Here is a 24,175-nt window from a genome sequence, read left to right as displayed (position 1 = left end):
TTTAGCAACACCAAGAGCAGGCCTTCATCCTTCAATGCAAGCCCTACTGACTGTGTCCAAGCTGAGTGCTAGAACCAGAAGACAGCTGCTTTTGATTTACAAGTGACTGGGATATGAGGCAGTAAGACTTAGGTCTGGTCTACATCTGAAAGCATAGGTGTACATTGCTTAGGGGGTTAAGCATAGTTAAGCCATCCTAAACCCTGGTGTAGACAAGATAGGGTGACAGCAGAATTCTTCTGGCAGCCTACCTACAGTGAGTGCCTTGAGGGGGTGGATTTACTGCAGCCATCCGACTCCCCATTGTGGAAAGGCCCTTCTGTAAAGAAGGTGCGACATGGCAGCTGCGGGATCTGGCCTGCGCCTGCCAGCTAGCAATGTAATGGCAAGGCAGAGCCTGTGTGACATTAACAGGGCTCAGAGGCTCTGCACCAGGAAAGATGGGTCAGAAGAAATGCTGTTTGAATTGATACAATCAGACACCCTGCAGATACTCCAGCCAGCAGGGACTCATTAGCAAGCAGCCAAGGGGGACAAGGGAGTTATTCCAAGAGGCTTCAGATGCCCTGAGCACCCAGCAGGGAGCATAAACAGCAGCAGGAAAGGTGCTCAGGGCGGCTGGAGGTAGCACAGGGCTGACAGGTGTTCTCTCCATCACTGTCCCCCTTTAGCTGCAGGGAAGCCATTCCTTCTGCAACATTTAGTGTTTTAAACGAAAGCCCAGCAGTTCAGGTGCTTCTGCTGACAATTGTTCCAGCTCAAGCCAGCCTGGCTTAGACCCCAGAGTAACAGCCCGTAAACCAGGCAGAAGGAAGACTGGAATATTTAGTCTTTCCTACCCCCATGGCTAGTCTGTCTTTAGTTGGTTACTAAAGTGGAGCAGGGGAAATGCCGGTTAAGAAGCCAGCAGTCCGCAGATCTTTGTACACTTTGGGGTGGAAATGGCAGACACTCAAGCTATCTTTCATACGCATGCACTGCAGCTGCAAATGGTGCATCTGATGGGGGGGCAGGGGGGGGAGGGAAATCTAGACCAAATTCTCACTGAAGAGAATGTCAATCCACCATCCCTCCCTAGGAAAGAGAGAAACCAGCTCCTCAAAAAAATCAATTTTATTGTATAAAATTATACATACAAAACACGTGAAGTACTGAACATTATATGATACAATGGAACAAAAGGCAGAGACAACATGTGAAAGGTGATTTATCTTACTGTAGTGTTTGATTTGGAATATACAGCATGAAGGCAGGAAAGAAGAGACACTGGATGCTTAGGAAGCCAGGATATTAATAATGCTAGTACTACGGATCAGATCAAAAGCCAAATTCCCCCTTGAAGCTCATGAAGGATAGAGATTTCAAGACAACTTGTGATTAGAAGGCGGGGAGCGGGAGTAGGGACACAGGAAAGACACTCACAGACACTTGTTGCTATTTATAATAAAGCTATACTGGGTCCTGCCCAGGAAACCCTCTTCTCTAACTCCAGTAGAAAAAGGCACGAGGCAACATCCCATAGCTCTGCATCAGCTCTTGGAGTGTCTGCAAATGAGATGCCAGAGCTCTAGCTAGGTCACAGTATTAGACAGACTGCTAGCTTAGCAGAAACAGGTAAATCCTCTGGTGTGGCTCTACTTATAAAGACAGATTTTATTATATAAATATAAAAAACTGCCTCCACAACGGTCATGAAAGTGAGAGCCTGCCCAGACCTTCCCAAACTTTCCTTACCTTGGTTAAACTAGGGATGTTTAACTCGCCTGGAAGAAGATTCACCATGTGAATGGATGAGTAGAATTTGACAAGGCTGATATACGCGAACATATCATCCTTTAAACAAAGTACTATGTATGAAGTCTTTATATGCCTCTCCTACTGCAAAGAAATCCCATTAAAGAGAATTAGCTTTTGAGCACAGAAACCATGTAATCCTTATGTTTGTTTCAAAGGGTTGCTTGCAATTTTTTAATGGCACCAAAAAGCATCTGAAACGTATCCCCTATTATTCAGAGTATAACACTGTGCTGATGATTTGAGTAGAGTAAGGGTTTCTGGTTTTAGTGGAGAACCATTAAGGTCTCCCATAAGCAAATAAATACATCTTGAAAAGGTCCAAAATTAGCACTGAAATGGGGAGCAGACAGACCCTAAGAAGCTTCCTGTGCTTGCTGGGAGCTGAAGTACCAGACTTCAGAAGGGGAAGAGTGATTATTCAGCTGTCAAAGGGAACTCAGCCTATGTCTGGATAAGTGAGGAAATTTCTAATGCGATTTGACTTCTGCAGCACCACCCTGTGTCAGACAGTAAGGTTAACACTAATTCAGGTAAGCCATTTAAAAAAAATAAATCCAAAACAGATGAACTGAAGTCTAGGTCCAGATTCTGCCCTGCACCAAGCAATGTGGGAGGAAGGTGTCCAACTCAGGAAGCATCCCTGGAAGTAACATTTCTGGAGATACACACTTCGGGTTCCAATGCTGTGAACACCACCTCTCTCGAGGCCTTAAGCATTTGCAGGATTAGGTTCTTAGACAAGTCAGTGTCACATTACTTACTTTAACTCTACACACAAGTGGAAATGTTAGAAGAAAGTTAAGACTCAATCATTTCCTTTCTCTAGAAACAGCATGAAGCGTCTCAGTAACGGTCCAGAAACCAAGAAACCAACCTGCAAAAAAAAACCACCCCAAGAACTAAAAATACCATTTACAAATCAAGTTTATAAATGCATTAAACATTAATACTATCAGGTAAAAAGGCTGCATATAAAAATATATATACACATATAAAACCATCAGACATAGGCTTGTTAGGACTGGACTACAGCACTAGAAGGCCTAAGAATAATGCAGTTTCTTCTTGAGCTCCCTCTTGTGATAACATTGCTTCAATATCCACATTCTACTAGTTGAAACATCCTCTGCAAGAGGCTTCTTTTGAAAGATGGAGCGGGGTTGAGAGGTGGCAGACTCCTGCTCTCGGAGTGGGACCTCAGAGACCAGTCTCAGTTAGTGAGACACCAAGAGCCAACACGAGAAGAGATCCACAAAGATCCCAAAGCGGCAGAATACATTTTTTTAAAAGACAGCCTTCGACTGAAGATCCCACAAGAGATCCTATCAGCTCTTCTGGATTATACACTGAAAAGGCTTTCACGGGTTATGAGGAAGATTATTTTGTGCACCAGCAAATCATTGCTTTGTTAGACTGCATTGGCTAGGAGACTTGTGCTCTAGCTGGCTGTTTAACTTGAACTACTCTAGTGAATCGAGGATATGAAATACTGTACAAAGTGCTCAACTGTTACCCCCCTTCCCTCCCCACCACCTGAGGCCTCCTGCCTCTTCAATGCTGACTAGAGGAAAAGGCTCATAAGCCAAGAGATAGTGATTGACATTTTGTGTGAATTACAAGCAAATCTATTGCATTGCACACTACATGTTGCAAATCAAATAGTATAGAAAATGTACCACGTGGATGTTTTAAAAAACATCCTACTTTGTAAAGGAAGACTCTAAAATGACAAAGGCCTTGGATGACTGGCCTACGATCAAGCTTAAAACTGGTACCATTACAGTGTGGGCGTAGCTAACAGATACTTTCTGTACCATGGCTTCCAGCTCCATCAATCCCTGTGTCATTTATGTCACCACAAAAATAGATTCAGACTTTGCTAGTAATGGCCCAATACTGTAACTTTTCCTTTACAAAACTCATCAGACACTAGCAAGCCCCCACAAAGCAGGATGTGAGATTAAAGAGTTCCACATCCTTTCAAATAAATGCCTTGCACAGCAGGCTTACAAAATCTACAAATCACTAGATAAAAGGTAAAAAGGTTTGGTAGTTATGATCTGAGAGATCAGACCAAAGAGTTATTGCCATGAACAGGAAACACTACAGAGTAGGACTTCCTACTGGGAATATTACAAACTACGATTTTGTTTTTGTGCATTAATATTCAGTTTTAACTCAGCAGAATCAAATGGATCTGGATCTTTGATCAAAGTGCAAGTTTGGGCTAAGGCCCCACAGCAAAATATGAAACATGGGCTCCCTAATGCCCATTAGATTTGTCACAGAGATGCACAAAGATCAGAAATCCAGGGACTTGGATGGTCTGGGCTGGAATGACTTTCCATTTTTCCCTGGTGCAAGCAATGAAATGTTTTCAGTTTGTGACCAGAGCAATTAATCCCTGGCTTGCATTGCAGTGGCATTTATGTGCACAGGAGAATTTATCAGACTGGAATCATTTGAGGGCTGATAAGAAGAGGTGCCCAAGGTGTTAACAACCCCTTCCTTCCCCCTGTCCCCTCCAACAACTGTGTAGAAGCCAACGATCAGATAGTTGTATGGTTGTGCTTTGACTACATCTTCGGTAAATATGGCCTGATAAAAACAGTGCTTGCAGCTGCCCCATCTCCACAAAGCTGCAGTTTTTCTGTCCATGACACAGACATACACAAACTATTTCTGAACATGAGGTTTCTACTTGGGCAGATTGGATAAACCCCCGTAGATTTCTTTCAACCCTCTTAGGGCAGTTAGGTAACTAAGAAACAGTTCACAACTGAGTGCCTAGCCTGTTAGGAAAGCTCAATGTCAATCACTGGGACAAGCAGACCCTAGAGAGGAGTTGGGAATGCAGTTTTTGTCTCTTGATTGGGTTTCCCTTTTGTGCTGCTGTTCTGAAGCCAGCAATTCCCCCACCCCCTGCCATAAATCTGAACGATATAAACATCTGGGTATTTGAAAGGATGATTTTAAGCTACTTGCACTACAGGGCTAATATTTATACTAAGTGCAGGGCTCTATCAGTTTAAAAAAAATAGTGCATATATAGATTTACATTTCAGGAATCTTTTGTTCAAGCAACATTATAACAAACAGAGCAGTTCCAAAGTGGAGATTAAATGCAGCCCTTTGCAGCCTACTGTTATCTATTTTGCATGGGTAATCTAAACATTTTAGGGAGTAAAACCATGTAGGGAGACTGTTCTTAGCAACCTGAAGAGAGATCTGACCTATATTATAAACTAGTTAGTGTGCTATAGACTAGGTGCAGCCCTGTTTATAATTTGGTTCAGATCTCTCTATGCTGGCCAAAAGAAAGACAGTGTAGTTGAGACTGAACCATAGGGTTTGGATCAAGATCTGACCTTCCACTGCTGGGGACCAGCTGGATCCAGGTTCTGCTTCAAGAAGTTAATACAGTTCTGGTTAACAAGGTAGTAAACACAGGGCCTTTGGTGATATGCCTGGAACAGTTCCCCCAGTGTTTCTGTTAGCCAGTTCTAAATATCTGGCAAGCTGTTTATTTAGGTCTTCCTGAAAAAGGTTTAGTTCAACATCCTGTTCAAAAGCAACCCAGAGCCAGGTTGCTAGCATGGAGACAAACAGCATGACACCAGACAGCGGTAGGATAGCCTCAGAACTCTGGCGTCCCCAGCCAACCAAGATGAGACTAACTTATGAAGATGCTTGACTTCTAGGAAAGTGTACTGTCCACTTCATAGCACCACCTACTAATCAGCCCATGGAACGTCATTCCAAGCTTATCCACCCACGCAGGCTAGGGTCACGTCCCATAAAAGTTCAAAGGGGATTCAAGAGGGGGACTACAGAGCTCTTACGGCTCGGAGCTCTCTCTAGTACAGATTTAATTAAAAAGCTGAGCCCAATTCCTTAATACCAAAGCCAATCCCTTAACCACCACCAGCGTCTTCTAATTTGGTATTAAGGAAGCAGTTTGAACGTACGTCACCAGCTGACTCTTTCTGTACAAGAGAGAAAAGACCAAAGCAAAAAACAGATACAAACACCCCATCCCGTAACACTTTGTGGAGTTTTAAATCTGATCTCAGATGCAGATGGCACTCTTGAAGACTGACCCCACATTTCTATAATGGCGCAAATCAAAATCCCAGATCCGAAACTCCATGCATGTGCTTTGAGGTGTTCTCCACTGGAGCATGAATTCTAGCACAAAGAGCAGAACATATTGCTAGATGCTGTGCTTTTCAAAAGGCAGAGGGGTTTGACCAGAAGCAGGAGAAAAGGCAGTTCTGCGTAACATGCCTTCTGGATCTCTTCAAATCCAGATCTCCCTGGGGAATTGCTACATTTCCATTGAATACGGTCATCTGTACGGTACCTGGGTCGGACGGAGGTCTTAACACTGAAAGGCTGCATTTTTTTTTTTTTAAATGCACTTTTAAAGAGAAGGAATTCTTTAGCAGATAGAAAGCTGAAAAGTAATCGAAAGGCTAGTACTAAGTGTAAAAATTTGTACAGAAACTTTTAAAAACATCTTCTTAAAAAAATGTGCAAATGGGCCACGACTCTGGAAAAAGAGGCAGCTATATGCCCTAAGTGATACGGTACAGATCCCTTCAATGTGGAATTGTTAGTATGCATGGGGAAGCTGGACAGTTTGCGTGCAGAGTCTAGCAGTTGGAGGAGTGCATGCTCCCCAGCTGGCCAGCTGCCAGCATCAGGATGTCTTTCTTCTCCTTGTGGAAACGCAGCTCTTTCCCAGCCAGTCGGGCTTCATCCAGCTCCCTCTCTGTCGAGGACAGCTCTCTGGAAAGGGCTCCTGGGGTGTTCTGCTCCCTGTTCACCCAGTCCATGGCCATCTGGTTCCTTATGTCATCATCCAGAGCACGGTGCGAATAGTGAGCCAGCACCTCCTAGGGGGAAGAAATATGACGGGAGCTTATGAATGGCGAGTCACTAAGAACACGCGCATTGGTTAGTAGCATCTGGCTCAGCTGCACACAACAGCATGATGGGAAATGAATGACGGGTCTGGATGAGCACCGAAGCAAAAGGTCCAAGAATCCCTTAGGCACCTCCAGTGCTGTTGCCAAAGCAGCACTCAACCACTGCCCAGGCCGGCCTTACCTGTCGTGAGCATTGCCTCTCTCGCATGGCTTTGAGGCTGCCATTCCAATGCAACAGCTGGAAGACGGTCATCAGCTCCTGCAAGGGGAAATGGCAGTCAGCTTCGAAGGGCAAGAGTGTCAACAGAAGGACGGCAATGAATGTACACAGGCAAAAGGCTTCTCTCGCATACAGCTGAAAGCCAGCTTTCTGTAACATAGAGCCCTCAGGAGGCAGTGTTCCCTAGTGGGGAGGGCACTGGACTGGGACACAGGAGATCTACTGAAACCTTGGGCAAGTCATTTCACCTCCTGGTGCCTCAGTTTCCCCCTCTGTAAAATAAGGATAATGATACTGACCTCCTCTGTAAAGTGCTTAGAGATCAGCAGCTAAGAAGTGCTAGGGCTACAGCTGGTAAGAGGTACGGACTATTATTAGAAGACAGACCAAGGTGGGGAAGATACATAGGAGTGAATTACTCCTTCCTTCCACTTACATTTTTGCTCATCTAGTTACTAAGCCCACAGCAGGGAGGGCTTAGTGGTTAGAGGAGAGGACAGGGAGCCAGGATTCCAGGGTTATATTTCCAGCTCACCATGTGGTATTTACAGACTGGTTCTATTCTCTTATCTGCAACCTTGGGCAAGTGGCTTCATCTTTCTAGATCTTTTCCCTCATCCATAAGTTAATCACCTCACAGGGAACTGAAGCTTCAGGAAAAGTTTGTGAAGTGCTTTGAGCTCCTTGAGCGAAACAGGCTAGAAGCCATTACCGTTACTTAGATTATAAGCTTCACAGGGCAGGGACTGTGTTATGGGTTTGTAGAGCACCTACCACTTGGACTCTAGACTCTGATAGGACCCTTCAGCACTACGGCAATATAAATAAATTAGTGATCACAGCTGGCTTACTTAAAGTTGAGGCCATGCTGATAAAGTCCTACAGTACAGAGAGATGAAAAGGGCCATTCATAGAACAACTATTTAAAAAGGACATATGTTATTGTACGGGATATCAGCCAAGGGCAATGCCCATGCCTTGCATAGCTAGACAGAAGACCACTCCCAATGATGGGATGGGAAAGATCCTTCAGACTGCTGATCCTTTGGGATACCTCTTGTGCCGTAACATCCGTTGTTTGTGCTTCTCTATGCCGGTTTTCATCCCCGGAGCTATTGCACCAGACGCTGGTTGGTGATAGAGCAGATCTCGGTTGTAATGGAAACTGGGCAAACGTTTCTCTGATGGCCACACAAACCTCATTCCATAAACTCCCACAAAAAAAACAGACTTCCCACAGACAATGCAACCAGAGGAATATACAGGATGTGGCGTCAGTTTCTGTAAACAGGGCTATTAATATAAACACTTCTAACCTCCGCCTACGGAATGTTACCATTGAAGGGAGAGCAGCAGGGCAAAAAGTCAGTGTCAAGAAAGTTTGCCTACAGCAGAGAGTTCCAAATAAAAAACTAAGTTACGAGCTTAAGGCGCCTGCCTACATGCATGAAGCAGCCAAGCTCCTCTGAGCATCTGGCAACTGAAAGTAGGGTCTATTTCTCCCCTTCTAAGAATCAAATTCCTGAATCTGGACAAATCAGCTACTAGTGGGGAGTGTGCAAAGTCCCTGTTTCAAGTTTCCGGTGACAGTAATATCTGTACTTCCATAAAGGGCCTTCCCCCCAAGGATCTCAAACCACTTGAAAAACAATGAAACCTCGGAATACCCGAGAAGCAGATGCCCCCATCAAACAGAGAAGGGTACATGTGGAAGCAAGTCAGATGCGGAATTGGGAACAGAGTCTGAATTCTGTGTGCCCGATGCTCTAGCCATTAGACAAGCCTCCCTCCCAATGGCAGGGAATAAAACCCTGGCTCCCAAAGCACCGTCTAATCAGTTGTCACTCCGAACTGCAGTGTAAAGGTCTAACTATGAGGTGAGGGGATGTCTACACTGGAGCTGGAGATGTAATTCCCAGCTCAGGCGATGTACGTTATACTAGCTCCGATTGAGCTAGCACATAGCAGCGTAGCCACGACAGTGGGACAAGCTACAGTCCCGACAGAGACCCTAGGTATGTACTCGGGCAGCTAGCCTGACCAACCAGTGCCACTGTGGCTACACAGCTATTCTTAGCATGTTGAGTCAATCGCAGCTAGCATGCACACACATCTACCGGAGCTGGAGATTCCACCTGCCAGTGCAGATGTACCTAAGGTAACCAACTAAGATGATCTCAATGATTTCAAGACTTCAGAATGCCTAGTTCTATACACTTATAGTGCCTGTCATCCAAATACCTTCAGACGCTTTAAAATGGGAATAGCTAGCCCACTTACTTTCACAGAGAGGGGAAAATGATAACAGGTGAAATGACTTGCCCAAGGTCACACAGCAAATCAGTGGAAGAGCTGGGAATAGAACCCAGAACTCCTAGTCCTCGAACCACTAGACCATGTTGCTTCTTGCATTACCCACATATTCCAGTACTGAAGGCACTAGATCACATGATGCATGCACAACCCCTTCCATAATACTGGTCTATGCGAGCATCTCAAGAGATGTTTTAATCAGAGGGGAGCCCAAAACAGAACCCTGCATAATCCAAATATCCTTGAACTTTCGAAGGCTTGAAAAATCCTGGTCTGGATTCTGTGGCTGGAGCTCCTATCTAGCAGTAAGCGTATAGCAATACAAAAAACATAGCAGCACGTGCCTTCTGAATGCACAGACCTAGTACATTCTGTAGCACTGAATGATGTAACTAGAAGATTTTTTTTAAAAACCCACTTTAATCAAGACTGGAGTGGGGAATCAAGTTATGGATAGTACCTGAAACTCTAACATTGATTTTCCCTTGTTGGATTCCAGCATAAAACGGAAAGCACCAATTCCAGTATTCGGGTTATCGGCTTCTTCTCTATTACCCTGCAACAAAGAGTAATATTAAAGAATTACAACCTCTAAACAGAAAAGGGCAACCACCCAGCTTGGCATGCTGCTAAGCCATGTTCCCACATGGCTCTGCTGCTATTAGTCAAGAGACATTTTCAGGCTCCACAGACTGTTTGTTTGTACTCTGATGAGGCAAACTTTAACCACCTTGAATGTTTCACAGATTCTACAAACATGGAAGAGATTTTGAATTCCTCCAACTTCCACTAAACAGTGTGCTCTTGCGAGGAAATGTCCCAAGACAGAAGCTATCAGGACAAGACAAAAGCCGATGACTTGTCTCCATCTTGGAGAAACATTATGATACTTTACAGCAGCCATATCTAGACGACAAGTGCTCAGAGGTGCTTTGGAATTAACTGGATTCAGGTGGACACAACATGAAACCTGAGATTTGAGCAGGGAATCAAGGAATATCCAGAAAATCTAATATCTGTGACCTGATGCTCTGGGCAGATTTCCTCATGCATACTTCCACAGACTTCTGTCTAGTGTGTGAACTATGATGGCTTATATTTTCATGAATCATAGAAATGTAGGGGTGGAAGAGAACTCAAAAGGCCATTTAGTCCATGCCCTTGTGCTGAGGCAGGATTAAGTAGATCTAGACCATCCCTTCTCCAACCCGTTCTCAAAAGCCTCCAATTTTATCTAGTGTGAGGAACCAGTGACCATTTCAACGTCTTTTGGACCACCAGGATCATCACTGAAGTCCGGCAATACCAGCTTTCCAAGAAATTCACGGCAGTATTTTCCTAGCTTCAGTAGTTGATAAGGTATCAGAGGTCACACACTTGCATGCCTGTTGTATCTTGTACTTGTTGACTAGCATATTAGCCAGCCCCCTACAGGATCTCTGCAAATTTTGACCTGGATTTCAATGCAAACTGTTTCATGCTCTTGGCACAAGACAGGGGGCTGAATTTGACTCCCAAGTCCCTTCCAGTCCTACATTTATATGATCAGATGCTATCTTTCAATAACATTTAGGATTGTAAGATTGTTTCAAGGTTCACACAGTAGTTTGGGTTCCATTAGGTGCTGTCTGAATGCACAGTAAAAACTCATTCTGACAAAGTATGATTTTGGCACTAGGAAGTTTAACATGCCTACCATAGAATCATAGAATATAAGGGTTGGAAGGGACCCCAGAAGGTCATCTAGTCCAACCCCCTGCTCGAAGCAGGACCAATTCCCAGTTAAATCATCTCAGCCAGGGCTTTGTCAAGCCTGACCTTAAAAACCTCTAAGGAAGGAGATTCTACCACCTCCCTAGGTAACGCATTCCAGTGTTTCACCACCCTCTTAGTGAAAAAGTTTTTCCTAATATCCAATCTAAACCTCCCCCACTACAACTTGAGACCATTACTCCTTGTTCTGTCATCTGATACCATTGAGAACAGTCTAGAGCCATCCTCTTTGGAACCCCCTTTCAGGTAGTTGAAAGCAGCTATCAAATCCCCCCTCATTCTTCTCTTCTGCAGGCTAAACAATCCCAGCTCCCTCAGCCTCTCCTCATAACTCATGTGTTCCAGACCCCTAATCATTTTTGTTGCCCTTCGCTGGACTCTCTCCAATTTATCCACATCCTTCTTGAAGTGTGGGGCCCAAAACTGGACACAGTACTCCAGATGAGGCCTCACCAATGTCGAATAGAGGGGAACGATCACGTCCCTCGATCTGCTCGCTATGCCCCTACTTATACATCCCAAAATGCCATTGGCCTTCTTGGCAACAAGGGCACACTGCTGACTCATATCCAGCTTCTCGTCCACTGTCACCCCTAGGTCCTTTTCCGCAGAACTGCTGCCTAGCCATTCGGTCCCTAGTCTGTAGCTGTGCATTGGGTTCTTCCGTCCTAAGTGCAGGACCCTGCACTTATCCTTATTGAACCTCATCAGATTTCTTTTGGCCCAATCCTCCAATTTGTCTAGGTCCTTCTGTATCCTATCCCTCCCCTCCAGCGTATCTACCACTCCTCCCAGTTTAGTATCATCCGCAAATTTGCTGAGAGTGCAATCCACACCATCCTCCAGATCATTTATGAAGATATTGAACAAAACCGGCCCCAGGACCGACCCTTGGGGCACTCCACTTGATACCGGCTGCCAACTAGACATGGAGCCATTGATAACTACCCGTTGAGCCCGACAATCTAGCCAGCTTTCTACCCACCTTGTAGTGCATTCATCCAGCCCATACTTCCTTAACTTGCTGACAAGAATACTGTGGGAGACCGTGTCAAAAGCTTTGCTAAAGTCAAGAAACAATACATCCACTGCTTTCCCTTCATCCACAGAACCAGTAATCTCATCATAGAAGGCGATTAGATTAGTCAGACATGACCTTCCCTTGGTGAATCCATGCTGACTGTTCCTGATCACTTTCCTCTCATGCAAGTGCTTCAGGATTGATTCTTTGAGGACCTGCTCCATGATTTTTCCAGGGACTGAAGTGAGGCTGACTGGCCTGTAGTTCCCAGGATCCTCCTTCTTCCCTTTTTTAAAGATTGGCACTACATTAGCCTTTTTCCAGTCATCCGGGACTTCCCCGGTTCGCCACGAGTTTTCAAAGATAATGGCCAATGGCTCTGCAATCACAGCCGCCAGTTCCTTCAGCACTCTCGGATGCAACTCGTCCGGCCCCATGGACTTGTGCACGTCCAGCTTTTCTAAATAGTCCCTAACCACCTCTATCTCCACAGAGGGCTGTCCATCTCTTCCCCATTTTGTGATGCCCAGCGTAGCAGTCTGGGAGCTGACCTTGTTAGTGAAAACAGAGGCAAAAAAAGCATTGAGTACATTAGCTTTTTCCACATCCTCTGTCACTAGGTTGCCTCCCTCATTCAGTAAGGGGCCCACACATTCCTTGGCTTTCTTCTTGTTGCCAACATACCTGAAGAAACCCTTCTTGTTACTCTTGACATCTCTGGCTAGCTGCAGCTCCAGGTGCGATTTGGCCCTCCTGATAACATTCCTACATGCCCGAGCAATATTTTTATACTCTTCCCTGGTCATATGTCCAACCTTCCACTTCTTACCACCAAGTATTTAAATAGGTACAGCTTTGTAATGCATCTGGCTCAAATAATGAGGCTGCACACAATAACAGGCTGATCAGAGAAGCTCCACACCCCAAGAGTTCATCAGGCTTGAACACTGTAGGCTCAGTAACGGAAAGGAGCTGATCTTGTTCCAGGCCCGGTGGGCACCAGGAAGTCAGACACCTTTTTTGAAACAGCAAGGTGCGATTAACTATTACATTTTGAAGGAGGCAGTGCCTTGTAAAGTCCTATCAATATTTCCCCGCCCCCGGATGCACTTAGAGAAACGTTTTTGATGCTTTCTGGCCTAGTTAGTCGTGTTTTTCAGAGACTACCCCTATAAAAGTACACAGGATCCCAGATAGGTGGAAACATTACATTGATTAGAACATTTATGGCAGAGAAGTAACCATGTAATAAAATGCTCCTGGTTTTTAAATCGCATACTCCATTTTTGTGTCATCAAGCCCTATTACCATGAATTATAGGGGAAGATTTTCAAAAGCTCTAAGGGATTTAGAGCACAAATTCCCTTGAAAGTCAATGGAGTTGGTGCCTTGTTCCCTTCGGATCCTTTGACAATCTCATCCTGCAGGCATTCCAAGTAAATACCACATGGAACCACTATACTCCAGCAAGTTGTTATACCTATATCTTCTGCAAGAAAAAAATGAGACTATCTAGCCAACCTTTCTTGGGTTACTGGTAGTACCAGACATGGGCAGGCATTGAAGCAAGCCAGTCTTTCATTTTAGCTCACATAAAAGCAGTTCTATACAAGAGAGACATTTTTATATTTAAAAGAAACTTGGCCGGAATTGTAGGAAAAGGTGTGAAGTGCTTTTCCTGGAAGTGGAAGAAGTTTGGAGTTAACAGGTCCTCAACAGTGGGCATGCTGAAAACATTAAGGGCTAAATGCTGCTCTCCGATATACCAGTCCAAAGTAAGTCTGCTGATCTAACTGGGTGCAGATTTGACCCCAAGTGCAGGGCTGAGAGGATAGATGGAGAAGGGAGTTTGAATCCAGTTTGAGAGAAAACAAGAATTAGAGTAAGAGTTTATTTTTATTTTTAGTATTTCTATATCATTCCAAGAATCACTGGAAAACCTGCCATAAGGGTTTCCAGATGCAAAAGAAATTTCCCTTCCCATAGATTTATGAAACTTTCCAATCAGCCTGTCCCTACCAACTGCAACAGTCAAGACATTCAAAGCCCTTACGTTGAAAGACGCCAAGGCTTCCGAGACACTCTTCTCAATGAACTCATCTGTGATCCTCCGGGAGGGGTGCTCATTAAAGACAGAATTCATTAGTGCAATCTTCGCAGCGCTCCTCCTGGCTTCCGCCTTGGTCGGACAGAACTGGGGACAGACGTACAAGTCATCAGAACAGAAAAGCAGAGACGGCTTAGATCAGTTAAGGCCGACACACTCCAAAGTTCTCCCCGCATATATGAAATGGCTGTTAGGTGGCAGTTGTTGTGGAGTGCTGGAAAGCTATTTTCCCCAGACATCCTGAAGTCATTAGGAGTGTATTTTAAACCACAGCAAGCCCAGCCATACTGAATGCAAAAATTAAACTGGAAACTGAAGTCAGCACATACTATGTGGACATGGAAATACCACCAACTGGATTGCCAACAAAATTAATTATCTTAAAACCCAAACACAGCCATCCTTCTCTAAACACGAGGGCTGCTCTGCAGGATGGGGAGGCAGCTCAGCTGCTGGAATTTGTTTCTTTTGGATGCCTTCCTCAAACCAAGACTAGAGCATAACTCTGCCTTAAGCCACTGCAGTAAAGGAACCCGAAATGCAATCAGGACCCTGTGTGATTTTTGGACTTTAATCTTTCTGGTTAAGAATTTGGATTGGACCTTTTCCTTTGTAACAAAGGAAAGGCAGCGGTTATTGATCAAGCCTTATTAGTTTGGCTGCCAAACTTTTCTGAGCATCTTGGGAAGAGACACTGGGTCGAAATCAGAGCTGTAATAGGGACTGCAACTCTATTGAAGTTCGTTGTCTCTAGAATTCACACTAACTGTACTCAGCTACTTAACCCTATGACGAATAAGGCATTTAACTTAAAGCAAATATTGCTAAACAAAAGTTAGACTAATACTTGCCAATTGCCTTAGATGCCATGTATGCGACCTCACTATTTGCAGAAACCCTATTAATTCCCTGCAGTGAGTGTAGGGACTATGTAATCCTGGGGTAACGTATCTACAGCAAATCTCAAGCTAAAGACAGACAACCACTGCACTTACCATGCAGAACTAAGTTGGGTTGGATTTATCCCTCTACTATGGGTCTGGATCCATCTGTGTTTTGGGGCTTCCAGAAAGTCTCCAGCACCCACCCCTCACATCGAGGAATTTTGATTCCATTAAGAATGGGGATTTGAGGGAATTGATAGACTCCCCCCAGTCAGCTCTATAGAGAATGAGCTGTGTATCTAGAGCCACTCAAGTCTCTGTAGCCAGGTGGTCCTACCTGGAAGCTGCCAAAGCAGCTCCCCCCAGGCAAGGTGACATAGCAGACATAAGGGGGGCTGTTGGAAGGGACCATCTCATACACCACCAGGGCTCCGTTTTTCAGATCAGCACCACGTGACTGCTTCATCTGCCAGAACTCCTGAAGAGCTTCCACAACGTTCACTGAAGATATAGAAGTCAGGGGGAAAAAAAAAAAAAAGTTAAGGACGGATATCAGAGAGAGAAATGGTCTTTTCATACCGCAAAAATCGAGCGCAGGAAACTGAGCCTGAGAAACTGGTTTTACTGCTCACACTTGTGACTGCTGGTCTACAGAAATGGAGAGTCATTTGCACATTCGCACACATTGCGCTGTACCAATACGACAGCAGTGTCCCTCCCATGGAGCTAACAGTCCAATTCTGAGAATGGTCAACTTCAAGCAGAATTATAGGTGCTCAGCACCACTAGACCCAGGTTCTAATCTTGAGACACAACAGTCTAAACATACAGTGAGTTAAAAGGCAAGGCTTTAGGTAGTGAAATTTTCCTCTCACTCACACCCAGAGAGAGCTGGTGGGGTTGGAGGGTGGTAAGACCGAAAAGCTCTTGGAAGAGTATTTTAAAGAAGGGATCAGAGTTAATGAGGGAAGAAATCAGAAATGTCTTTTTCCTAAAGGCAGTCTGCATTGGGAGTGATGTGTTTGTCCCTTGCTTGGGCCAATCAGCTGGGCTCTCAGTGTCAGGAATCGGACTGGATGTGATTCTTCAGACATTTAAGACCACAAAAGATTCTGTAGTGTTCAAGTGGCACTGTGCGGCAGGTGGCAGGGCTAATGAGAGCCAATAATAACCTGACTGACCTGCCCTGGCACTAAGATGCCCAATAAAAATCACCTGCCTTTAAGTTAGACATTTAATGTCCAGTTTGAGAAGGTCACTGTTTTATGGAGCTGCATAGAAGGCTCATTCAGAGAAGGTGTGGGCTGCCCAAATCAATCCTTACCCAATTCCACTGACATTTGCGTGGGAACATTTTGCTGCTATATCAACTGTCTGCTACCACAGAGCAGAATGGAGAGGCCTCATTTAAAAATCATGACTGTCTTTCTGAATGGGAGGAGGTATAATTGAATGGTGAATCACATACTAAAGCCAGGAATATCATTTTTAATAGAAGTGTGTTTTTTTTCCATTCATGTCAGGAAACCAGAATCCAAAGCTTTAACCCTGGCTTACTTTGGCAATTATGGTCCTTTCAGGATAAGAGCCAGTCTTTACCAGTCTTCTAGATGTTCCTTAAACAAGTAGAACATTTGCCATACTACATTCAAGCAGATATCCTGTCTGTACCTGAGGACAATACCCCAATGCTTCAGAGAAGGCAAAAATCCCACTATGCACCCAACTAACTGTGCAGGCATGCACATGGCAGAAAGATTGCTCCTGGCCACAAGCTTATCACCACAGAGGTTAGGAAGCATGAGATTCAATTACTCTTATCTTTGTATACGTGCAGGAATTACAAACATTAGTCATCAACATTATCTAGGATTCCCTGCAGCTCTGAATTTCATGTGCTGTGAGGGAAGAAGCATTTCCTTTTATTTGTTCTACATTTATCTGACCTTAACATTAGAGCAATTCCTCCTGCCACTGGAGGGATCCCACAGCTTCCATCAAAATCTTAAATTTGAAAGTTCCCTCTAAGCTACTTTCTGCACTAAATAATTCTAGGTTTTTGTGATATATAGTTCTAGGAAAATCCTCTCCTAACCCATCTTCATTACCCTTCTCTGGGCCTTTTCCAACCTCAGTTATCACTTTGAAATGAAGCAATGTACAAAATGAATTAGAGTAACATTTTGCGAACAAAAGAATGCTACTGGAAAGAAGAGTTAGAACACAATATGCCCTTCCATGTGGAATCCTGCTAGAGAGTTATTCCAGTTTCTTTTACAGAAAGACAAAACCAGCAAGATGACTCCCCTGCTTACAGAAAGCGACACGACGGAAGATCAGTTTGATGACACACAAGAGTAGCACGCTAGGTACTTCAAGCTATCCTGCTAAACATTTTATTAGCCCACACACTGTACTGTAAGTAACACTTTAGGTTTTCATCTGTGCAGTTTTCAGGATAAGAGAACTAGCTTTATCTTATTGCCTCTAAGGTTATTAGTTTAATTAGCTCCCTGTAGAATGGAACCAACAAGATAGTTACCACAAGTTTCTCACTAGAACATTTTACCCGCCTGCCTCAGATGCAATGTTTCAGGGAGTTAGTTAATAACAAGCACTTGGCTTTGATCACTTGCAAGGTTGGGGTATGGATTTTTCCTTAAACACACAACATGGGGGTAGTTTTAAACTTGAGATTCACAGGGAAACGTGCACAATCTATGTGGTTCCTGGCCAGCGCTACAGCACACCAGCCTGAGCATGGAATTCAAACATAGGCAAGCAGATTCCCTTTCTATTGACAAGATAAATTGTGCATATAATCCCCCACGGGGAGCCAGAGCCTATATGCCTTATTCAACAAACAGTTTGACACCCCATTTGGCATAGGGCAACTGAATCTTTGCAGCTCTGACCAAATACCAGCAACTTCACAAATGAAAAACTGAAACTAAGCTACATCAAGCAGCATGAAAAGGCTGAAATCACCCCCCCCTTTGTTATTATGAACATTCAAAACAATAAAAAGTTTGTTAATTTAGTTAAGACAAGGAACTGGATGCCGAGCGCTTAAGTGGAGGTAACAAGGAGACACTGTTTAGCTAGTGCATGGGACTTAAATTTTCAGTGTGAGACAAGCTCCTTTCTATGTTGCACACTGCTTATTTGTTTTGCAGGGTACTTTGTTAGCAACTGGAGCATTAGGTCTGGCAGCTGAGGAGTATCCAAGAGGTTCTCTCTCAAGGACTGAAATTAATGCTTCCAGCCCAACAGAGAATGGGGTCAATTTAAAAAGAGAGAAGAGAGTTAAACAAGAAAAAACTGAAAGAGAAACCCAGCAAGCCTGGTTGCTGTGAATAGGGAAAAAAGACATTTAAAAAAAAAGAATCATATCAGAGCAAATTAGGAGACTTATGGTATTTCTTGAATATGCATAGAGAATATTCCTATCTGTCTTTTCCCTTTCAACATAGTTACGGCTGAATAGCGCTATAAAGGCCACTCCACCATGCATATTTATCAGGTAATAAGTGCTTAGCCAGTGGAGTGATCTTTCAGTCAGTCAGAGGCAAAGGGCATTTGTTCACAGCTGCATACAGATTCTGCAGGGAGACAACTTCCATCTTGCATTTGTTCTGGGTAGCAAGCATCAGCTCTTTGCCTGACTAGACCTCTCAAAATGTATCACTGATTCACTCCCATCCTCCCAAAGAGGCCGTGCTTGAAACGGGTGGATTCCTAGCATTCAGAGTTCTGCTGCTGACATGTGAATTAACGGTAGAAGTGGGGAGATGGGAAAAATCAGAAGCCACAAGGAAAGAGGGCTGGAGGTTCTGATCCAAAGAGGATGTAAAATAACATCTGTGTTGCAAGCCAGAAGCTGGATGTGTATTTTGGCTGTGACCCTTTGAGAAACAACTGAAGTTGTTGAATACTGAGTTGTCCAATTTTCCATTAAAACTGTTTTGAGGAGGCCCAGCCCTGCTCATAACATCTGATGAGTAGGTTCACCACTGAAAAGTGTAATTAAGATCAGCTTTTTGAAGATTCCTAGTGGCAGCCAGAATACTACAGGAAAAGTAGTCATTTGAGACTCTGCTTGACTGGGAGAAAGGGCCAACTGAATCAAATGGTACATTAATTTACTGTGGAAATGACATGTAGTGATTAGAGCAAGGGAACAAGTTAGGACTTGCTGTAGGACCCTGGAGGGCTGTTTTCGATCTATGCCTCAGTTTCCCTATCTCTAACCAGGGATGTCACCAGGAGGTTGCCAGGTTTATTTTAGTATTTAAAGTGCCCTAACAGTCTATTGCACTAGTAGTGATAGAGCACATACATGGCTCTTTACATCCTCAGGACATGTTCCCACACCCAGAAGAGTTTATAGTGTAAATGAGAATGTGAAGCAAAGCAGAGCACTTGGGGTTTGAGAAGATACAAGAGTCTTGAAATGAAAAAGGAAGAAGATTGTTGGGATTTGAGAAAGGATTTGAGAGAACAGAGGGGCTGTGAGGCAGATGATGTATCAACTTCCATCTTGCATACAAGACACCAGTATTTAGCCAAAGGAATTTTAACATATTTGAGAACAGCAGACACTGGGTCAACAAGCTCTAACACGGACACCAGCAGCAAGAGGTCCAATCAAAACACTTTTCAGCATTTATGACCGTCGTCCATGGGGGAACGGGAAATGCCAAGCACACATGCACCCCATCCAGATAAAAGCACTGAATCTACAGAACACTGCAGGGAGCAAAAGCGTTTCTCCCTTTTCCAAACTTAACCAGTAGAAAAGCAGCAGTTCCCACTTAGCTTTGCTACTTAAAGCCAGGATACGAAGAGATGTAGCCCAGTCACACATAGATAGAGTGCTTTGGCCATCAGTCACATCAATTGTTTATTGCCTTGGAGCGTAGACCCTGGTCCCTGTATTGTGTACATGATAGCACATCTGACTCGCATATTAAATAAGGAAGAGTAAGTGATTCCACATGGTGCTGAAATGCTTCTGAGCCAGAAGAGCAGCAGTTCCATTGCATTCAAGTCAAATAACGTCTGCCAAGCATTTAGGATGTGTACAACTGCATCTACTGGACCTGCCGTCATAACCGGAACTCGGGAACTCAAAACAGTTGCAGAGCATCTCCAGATGGGTGGGGAGACGGATACTTTCCACCTTTGTGCCAGTAAAGACTGAAGTTTAATCATCTTTACTGCTTCCACGTGTCTTAAGAGGACCAGATGGGATGTGCAGGACACTCAGATCTGAGGCTTCCCTGAAGTGCTCTCATATGAATTGGGAGCATCTGAGGCAATACTTGGAGACCTCAGGATGGGGTGTGGTGTAGTTAACACTTCCAAAGCAGCCCACTCTAGCGCAGACACACAGTCCAAGGAGCTAGTCACTTCTTCCACTCACTGTTGTGGTAACAGCATCACCTGCAGCTGCAGGTAAGCTGAGCAGGGAGAGGGATCTCATGGAAAATACAGTCACTTAGAATGCATGTGTGGGGGTGGGAAGAAAGGAAACCATCGGTATGCCCAGCAAAACACCCTTCATAGCTGCCTGTGGGTGTGAAAGAGCCTTTTGTTGGGCACTAACCAGGGAGTAAAGGTCTCATACACATGCTCAGGACCCAACCAACACACACACACACAGAGCTGTCAAACAAAACCTTTCTCCTCTGACAGGGAGATTAGTAACTGGTGTACATTTACGCAGGCAAGTTACAGAAGCACCATGAGTCTGAAACCTACTTATCTTCAAACACAGTAAAGAACTGTTTCAGATCCTACACCTAACACAACACCCCCACACCTCCAACACTCCTGCCCCCCGCCAGTCTTATATTGACATTTACCTATGTTTTCCGAGCCTAAGTTTTCAAAGACTGGTGATTTCAATTGACCAACCTGACACACATTAAAGGGACTTGATTTTCAGACAGCACATGGCTCAGCACGGTGTGAAACATAGGCCCTTTTAGGTGTCTCAGATTGGGCACCCAGGCAAACCCCAGATGAAAACCGAGGACCAAGCAGGGGGAAAGTGTGCAACTGACATGATGCGAAGTACTATCAACTACAGGAGGTGAAACAGAATGATCAGCGGTTTGCCACCAGAGCTCTCCCTTATAAGTGACCCCTAAGATCAGGGTAACAAGAGAAAGTTTTTTTTAAAAAGAGAGACACTATAAGAGAAGAAAAGGAGTACTTGTGGCACCTTAGAGACTAACCAATTTATTTGAGCATGAGCTTTCGTGAGCTCATGAAAGCTCATGCTCAAATAAATTGGTTAGTCTCTAAGGTGCCACAAGTACTCCTTTTCTTTTTGCGAATACAGACTAACATGGCTGTTCCTCTGAAACCTATAAGAGAAGAGCCGACACATTAGCAATGTCTTCTGGTCACTCCCAATCCCCTGGTTTGCCTCTGCCACATACATCCCTGAGTGTAAAGGGATCCCCAGGAGCCCCCAGTTAGAAGTCAGGATGGAGTAGCAGGTCTCCGTCCTCACCTTTACTATACCCCCCGAGTACAGGGAGTCCCCACTCGGAAAGGACAGCGGAGTGGGGGGGGGGGTCTCCCAGCTCCCCCCCCCTCACTCCAACAGTCACACTGCTTGGGGGGGACCCAGTCCCCACAGACAAGGGGGGCCCTGCAGTGTGGGGCAGGGGATCCACTTCCCCGATCCCTGTGATGGGACTGGGGATCCCCCAGTGTGTGTGTGGGGGGGCGGGAGCGGTCCCAGCCCCCCAGGATTGGGGGAGACCTCAGATGGGGAGTCCCACTCGCCGCAGCAGAGACCTCCCCGCCCCAGCTGAGCCCTGAGGCAGGGTCTCCATGGCCGGTGGGTGTGGCGGGGGAGGGGGTGTCCCCCCCGCCCGGCGGTAGCGCTACGTGCCAGGGCCCTGCCCGCCCGGGCTGTGGGGTGGGGGGGGGGGTCTCGCACGGCGGGTGCCGGCCCCCCCGGCTCCCCTCACTCACCTCGGCCGTAGCCCTGCGTGTGCTTGGCGAAGCTGCGCACCACCGCCTCCACCGCCTCGCGCAGCACGGCCGGGGGCCCCGCTCCGCCCGGCGAGGCCCCCGGGCCCGGCAGCCCCGGAGGCGGCGGCAGCCCCAGCCCCGGAGGCGCCGCCGGCAGCGGGGGCGGAGCGGGGGGCGGAGGGGCCGAGGCGGCCACCGCGGGGGCCCCGGTCACGCCGGGGCGCAGGGAGCGCAGCGTCCCCACCCCGGGCTGCAGCCGCTGGGCGCGCACCGCCTCCATCATCATCGCCGCCGCCGGTCGGCCTCCGTACCCTGCCCCGACTGAGCCGAGGGGGGGGCGCCGCCCCAGGGCTGCCACTCACCAGGCGGGGTGAGGGGTAGGCGGGCCCTACAGGACGGAGAAGCCAATCGCAGCGCAGAACCCCCGGGAAGAGGCGGAGGGTTAGAGGCAATTTGCCCAATCACAGAGCCGAGTCCCACAGGAGAGGGCGGGGACTGAAAGTGAGCTGTCCAATCAGAGCTCGTCAGCCCGGGGACGAAGAAGGAGAGAGGGTGGCCGAATCAAAAAAGAGTGTTCCCAAGAGAGGGCGGGGTTTGAAGGCGATATACCCAATCACCGCCCGTATCGCTGACGATGACTGAGGAGGGAACGAATCAAGAGGCAGATGATCAATTGAGGGGGCGGGGACTTCTCTGGTTGCCCAACCAGCTGCCTGGCTGGATGAAAGTGGGCGGGGAACGAAAAAATCTAGCCAATTAAATTACGCCTCACTGAAAAAAAGATTGACAGAGCCAGGAGAGTTACCCAGAAGTCACCTACTACAGGACAGGCCCAACAAAGAAAGTAACAGAACCCCACTGGCCCTCACCTTCAGCCCCCAACCAGAACCTCTCGCGCATCATCAGGGATCTACAACCTATCCTGAGGGACCACCCATCACTCTCACGGACCTTGGGAGACAGGCGGGTCCTTGCCCACAGGCGGCCCCCCAACCTGAAGCAAATAATCACCAGCAACCACACAACAGAACCGCTAACCCAGGAGCCTGACCTTGCAACAAAGCCCGTTGCCAACTGTGCCCACATATCTATTCAGGGGACACCATCATAGGGCCTAGTCACATCAGCCGCACTATCAGAGGCTCGTTCACCTGCACGTCTACCAATGTGATATATGCCATCATGTGCCAGCAATGCCCCTCTGCCATGTACATTGGTCAAACTGAACAGTCTCTACGTAAAAGAATAAATGGACACAAATCAGACATCCGATGAAGTGAGCTGTAGCTCACCAAAGCTTATGCTCAAATAAATTGGTTAGTCTCTAAGGTGCCACAAGTACTCCTTTTCTTTTTGCGAATACAGACTAACACGGATGTTATTCTGAAACCTATCAAGAATTATAACATTCATAAACCAGTTGGAGAACACTTAAATCTCTCTGGTCACTCAATTACAGACCTAAAAGTTGCAATTCTTCAACAAAAAAACTTCAAAAAAAGACTCCAACAAGAGACTGCTGAATTGGAATTAATTTGCAAACTATTGAGTGGATACAATTAACTTAGGCTTGACTAGAGACTGGGAGTGGATGTGTCATTACACAAAGTAAAACTATTTCCCCTTGTTTATCCCCCCACCTCCCACTGTTCCTCAGACATTCTTGTCAACTGCTGGAAATGGCCCACCTTGATTATCACTACAAAAGGTGTACCCTCCCCCCCCCCCCCCCCCCCCCGCTGGTAACAGCTCATCTTAAGTGATTACTCTAATTACAGTGTGTATGGTAACACCCATTGTTTCATGTTCTCTATGTATATAAATCTCCCCACTGTATTTTCCACTGAATGCATCCAATGAAGTGAGCTGTAGCTCACGAAAGCTTATGCTCAAATAAATGTGTTAGTCTCGAAGGTGCCACAAGTACTCCTTTTCTTTTTGTGAATACAGACTAACATGGCTGCTATTCTGAAGCCTGAAAAAAAAGACGAGGAACATGATAATATTCTAATCACAGCCCAGTTGGTGTTGTCAGGGGGCAGGGACTATGGAATTTAGCCAATCAGAACCCGCCTATCTCCTGCGAGAGAAGGACAGTCATGTTCCACAGCAATGAATCCTGGGAGTGTGGCCAAG

The 24,175-nt window shown here is 45.7% G+C and overlaps 1 protein-coding gene across 1 annotated transcript; it reads right to left on the bottom strand.

Moving 5' to 3' along the window:
• Positions 1-1,095: 1,095 nt before the first annotated feature.
• Positions 1,096-22,370, bottom strand: LIX1L (limb and CNS expressed 1 like). The gene is made up of 6 exons (XM_048828308.2): positions 22,040-22,370; positions 15,384-15,547; positions 14,109-14,249; positions 9,722-9,817; positions 6,910-6,987; positions 1,096-6,695 (listed from the first exon to the last, which is right to left on the bottom strand). The coding sequence occupies exons 1-6, from the start codon at positions 22,323-22,325 to the stop codon at positions 6,453-6,455; spliced, it is 1,008 nt and encodes a 335-aa protein (XP_048684265.1). The 5' UTR covers positions 22,326-22,370; the 3' UTR covers positions 1,096-6,452.
• Positions 22,371-24,175: the final 1,805 nt, after the last annotated feature.

The sequence above is a fragment of the Caretta caretta genome, chromosome 24 (genome assembly GCF_965140235.1).
Source record: "Caretta caretta isolate rCarCar2 chromosome 24, rCarCar1.hap1, whole genome shotgun sequence".
Classification (NCBI taxonomy): Eukaryota; Metazoa; Chordata; order Testudines; family Cheloniidae; genus Caretta; species Caretta caretta.
The sequence above is the reverse complement of the archived record's forward strand: the minus strand, read 5'-3'. Positions and strand labels throughout refer to the sequence as shown.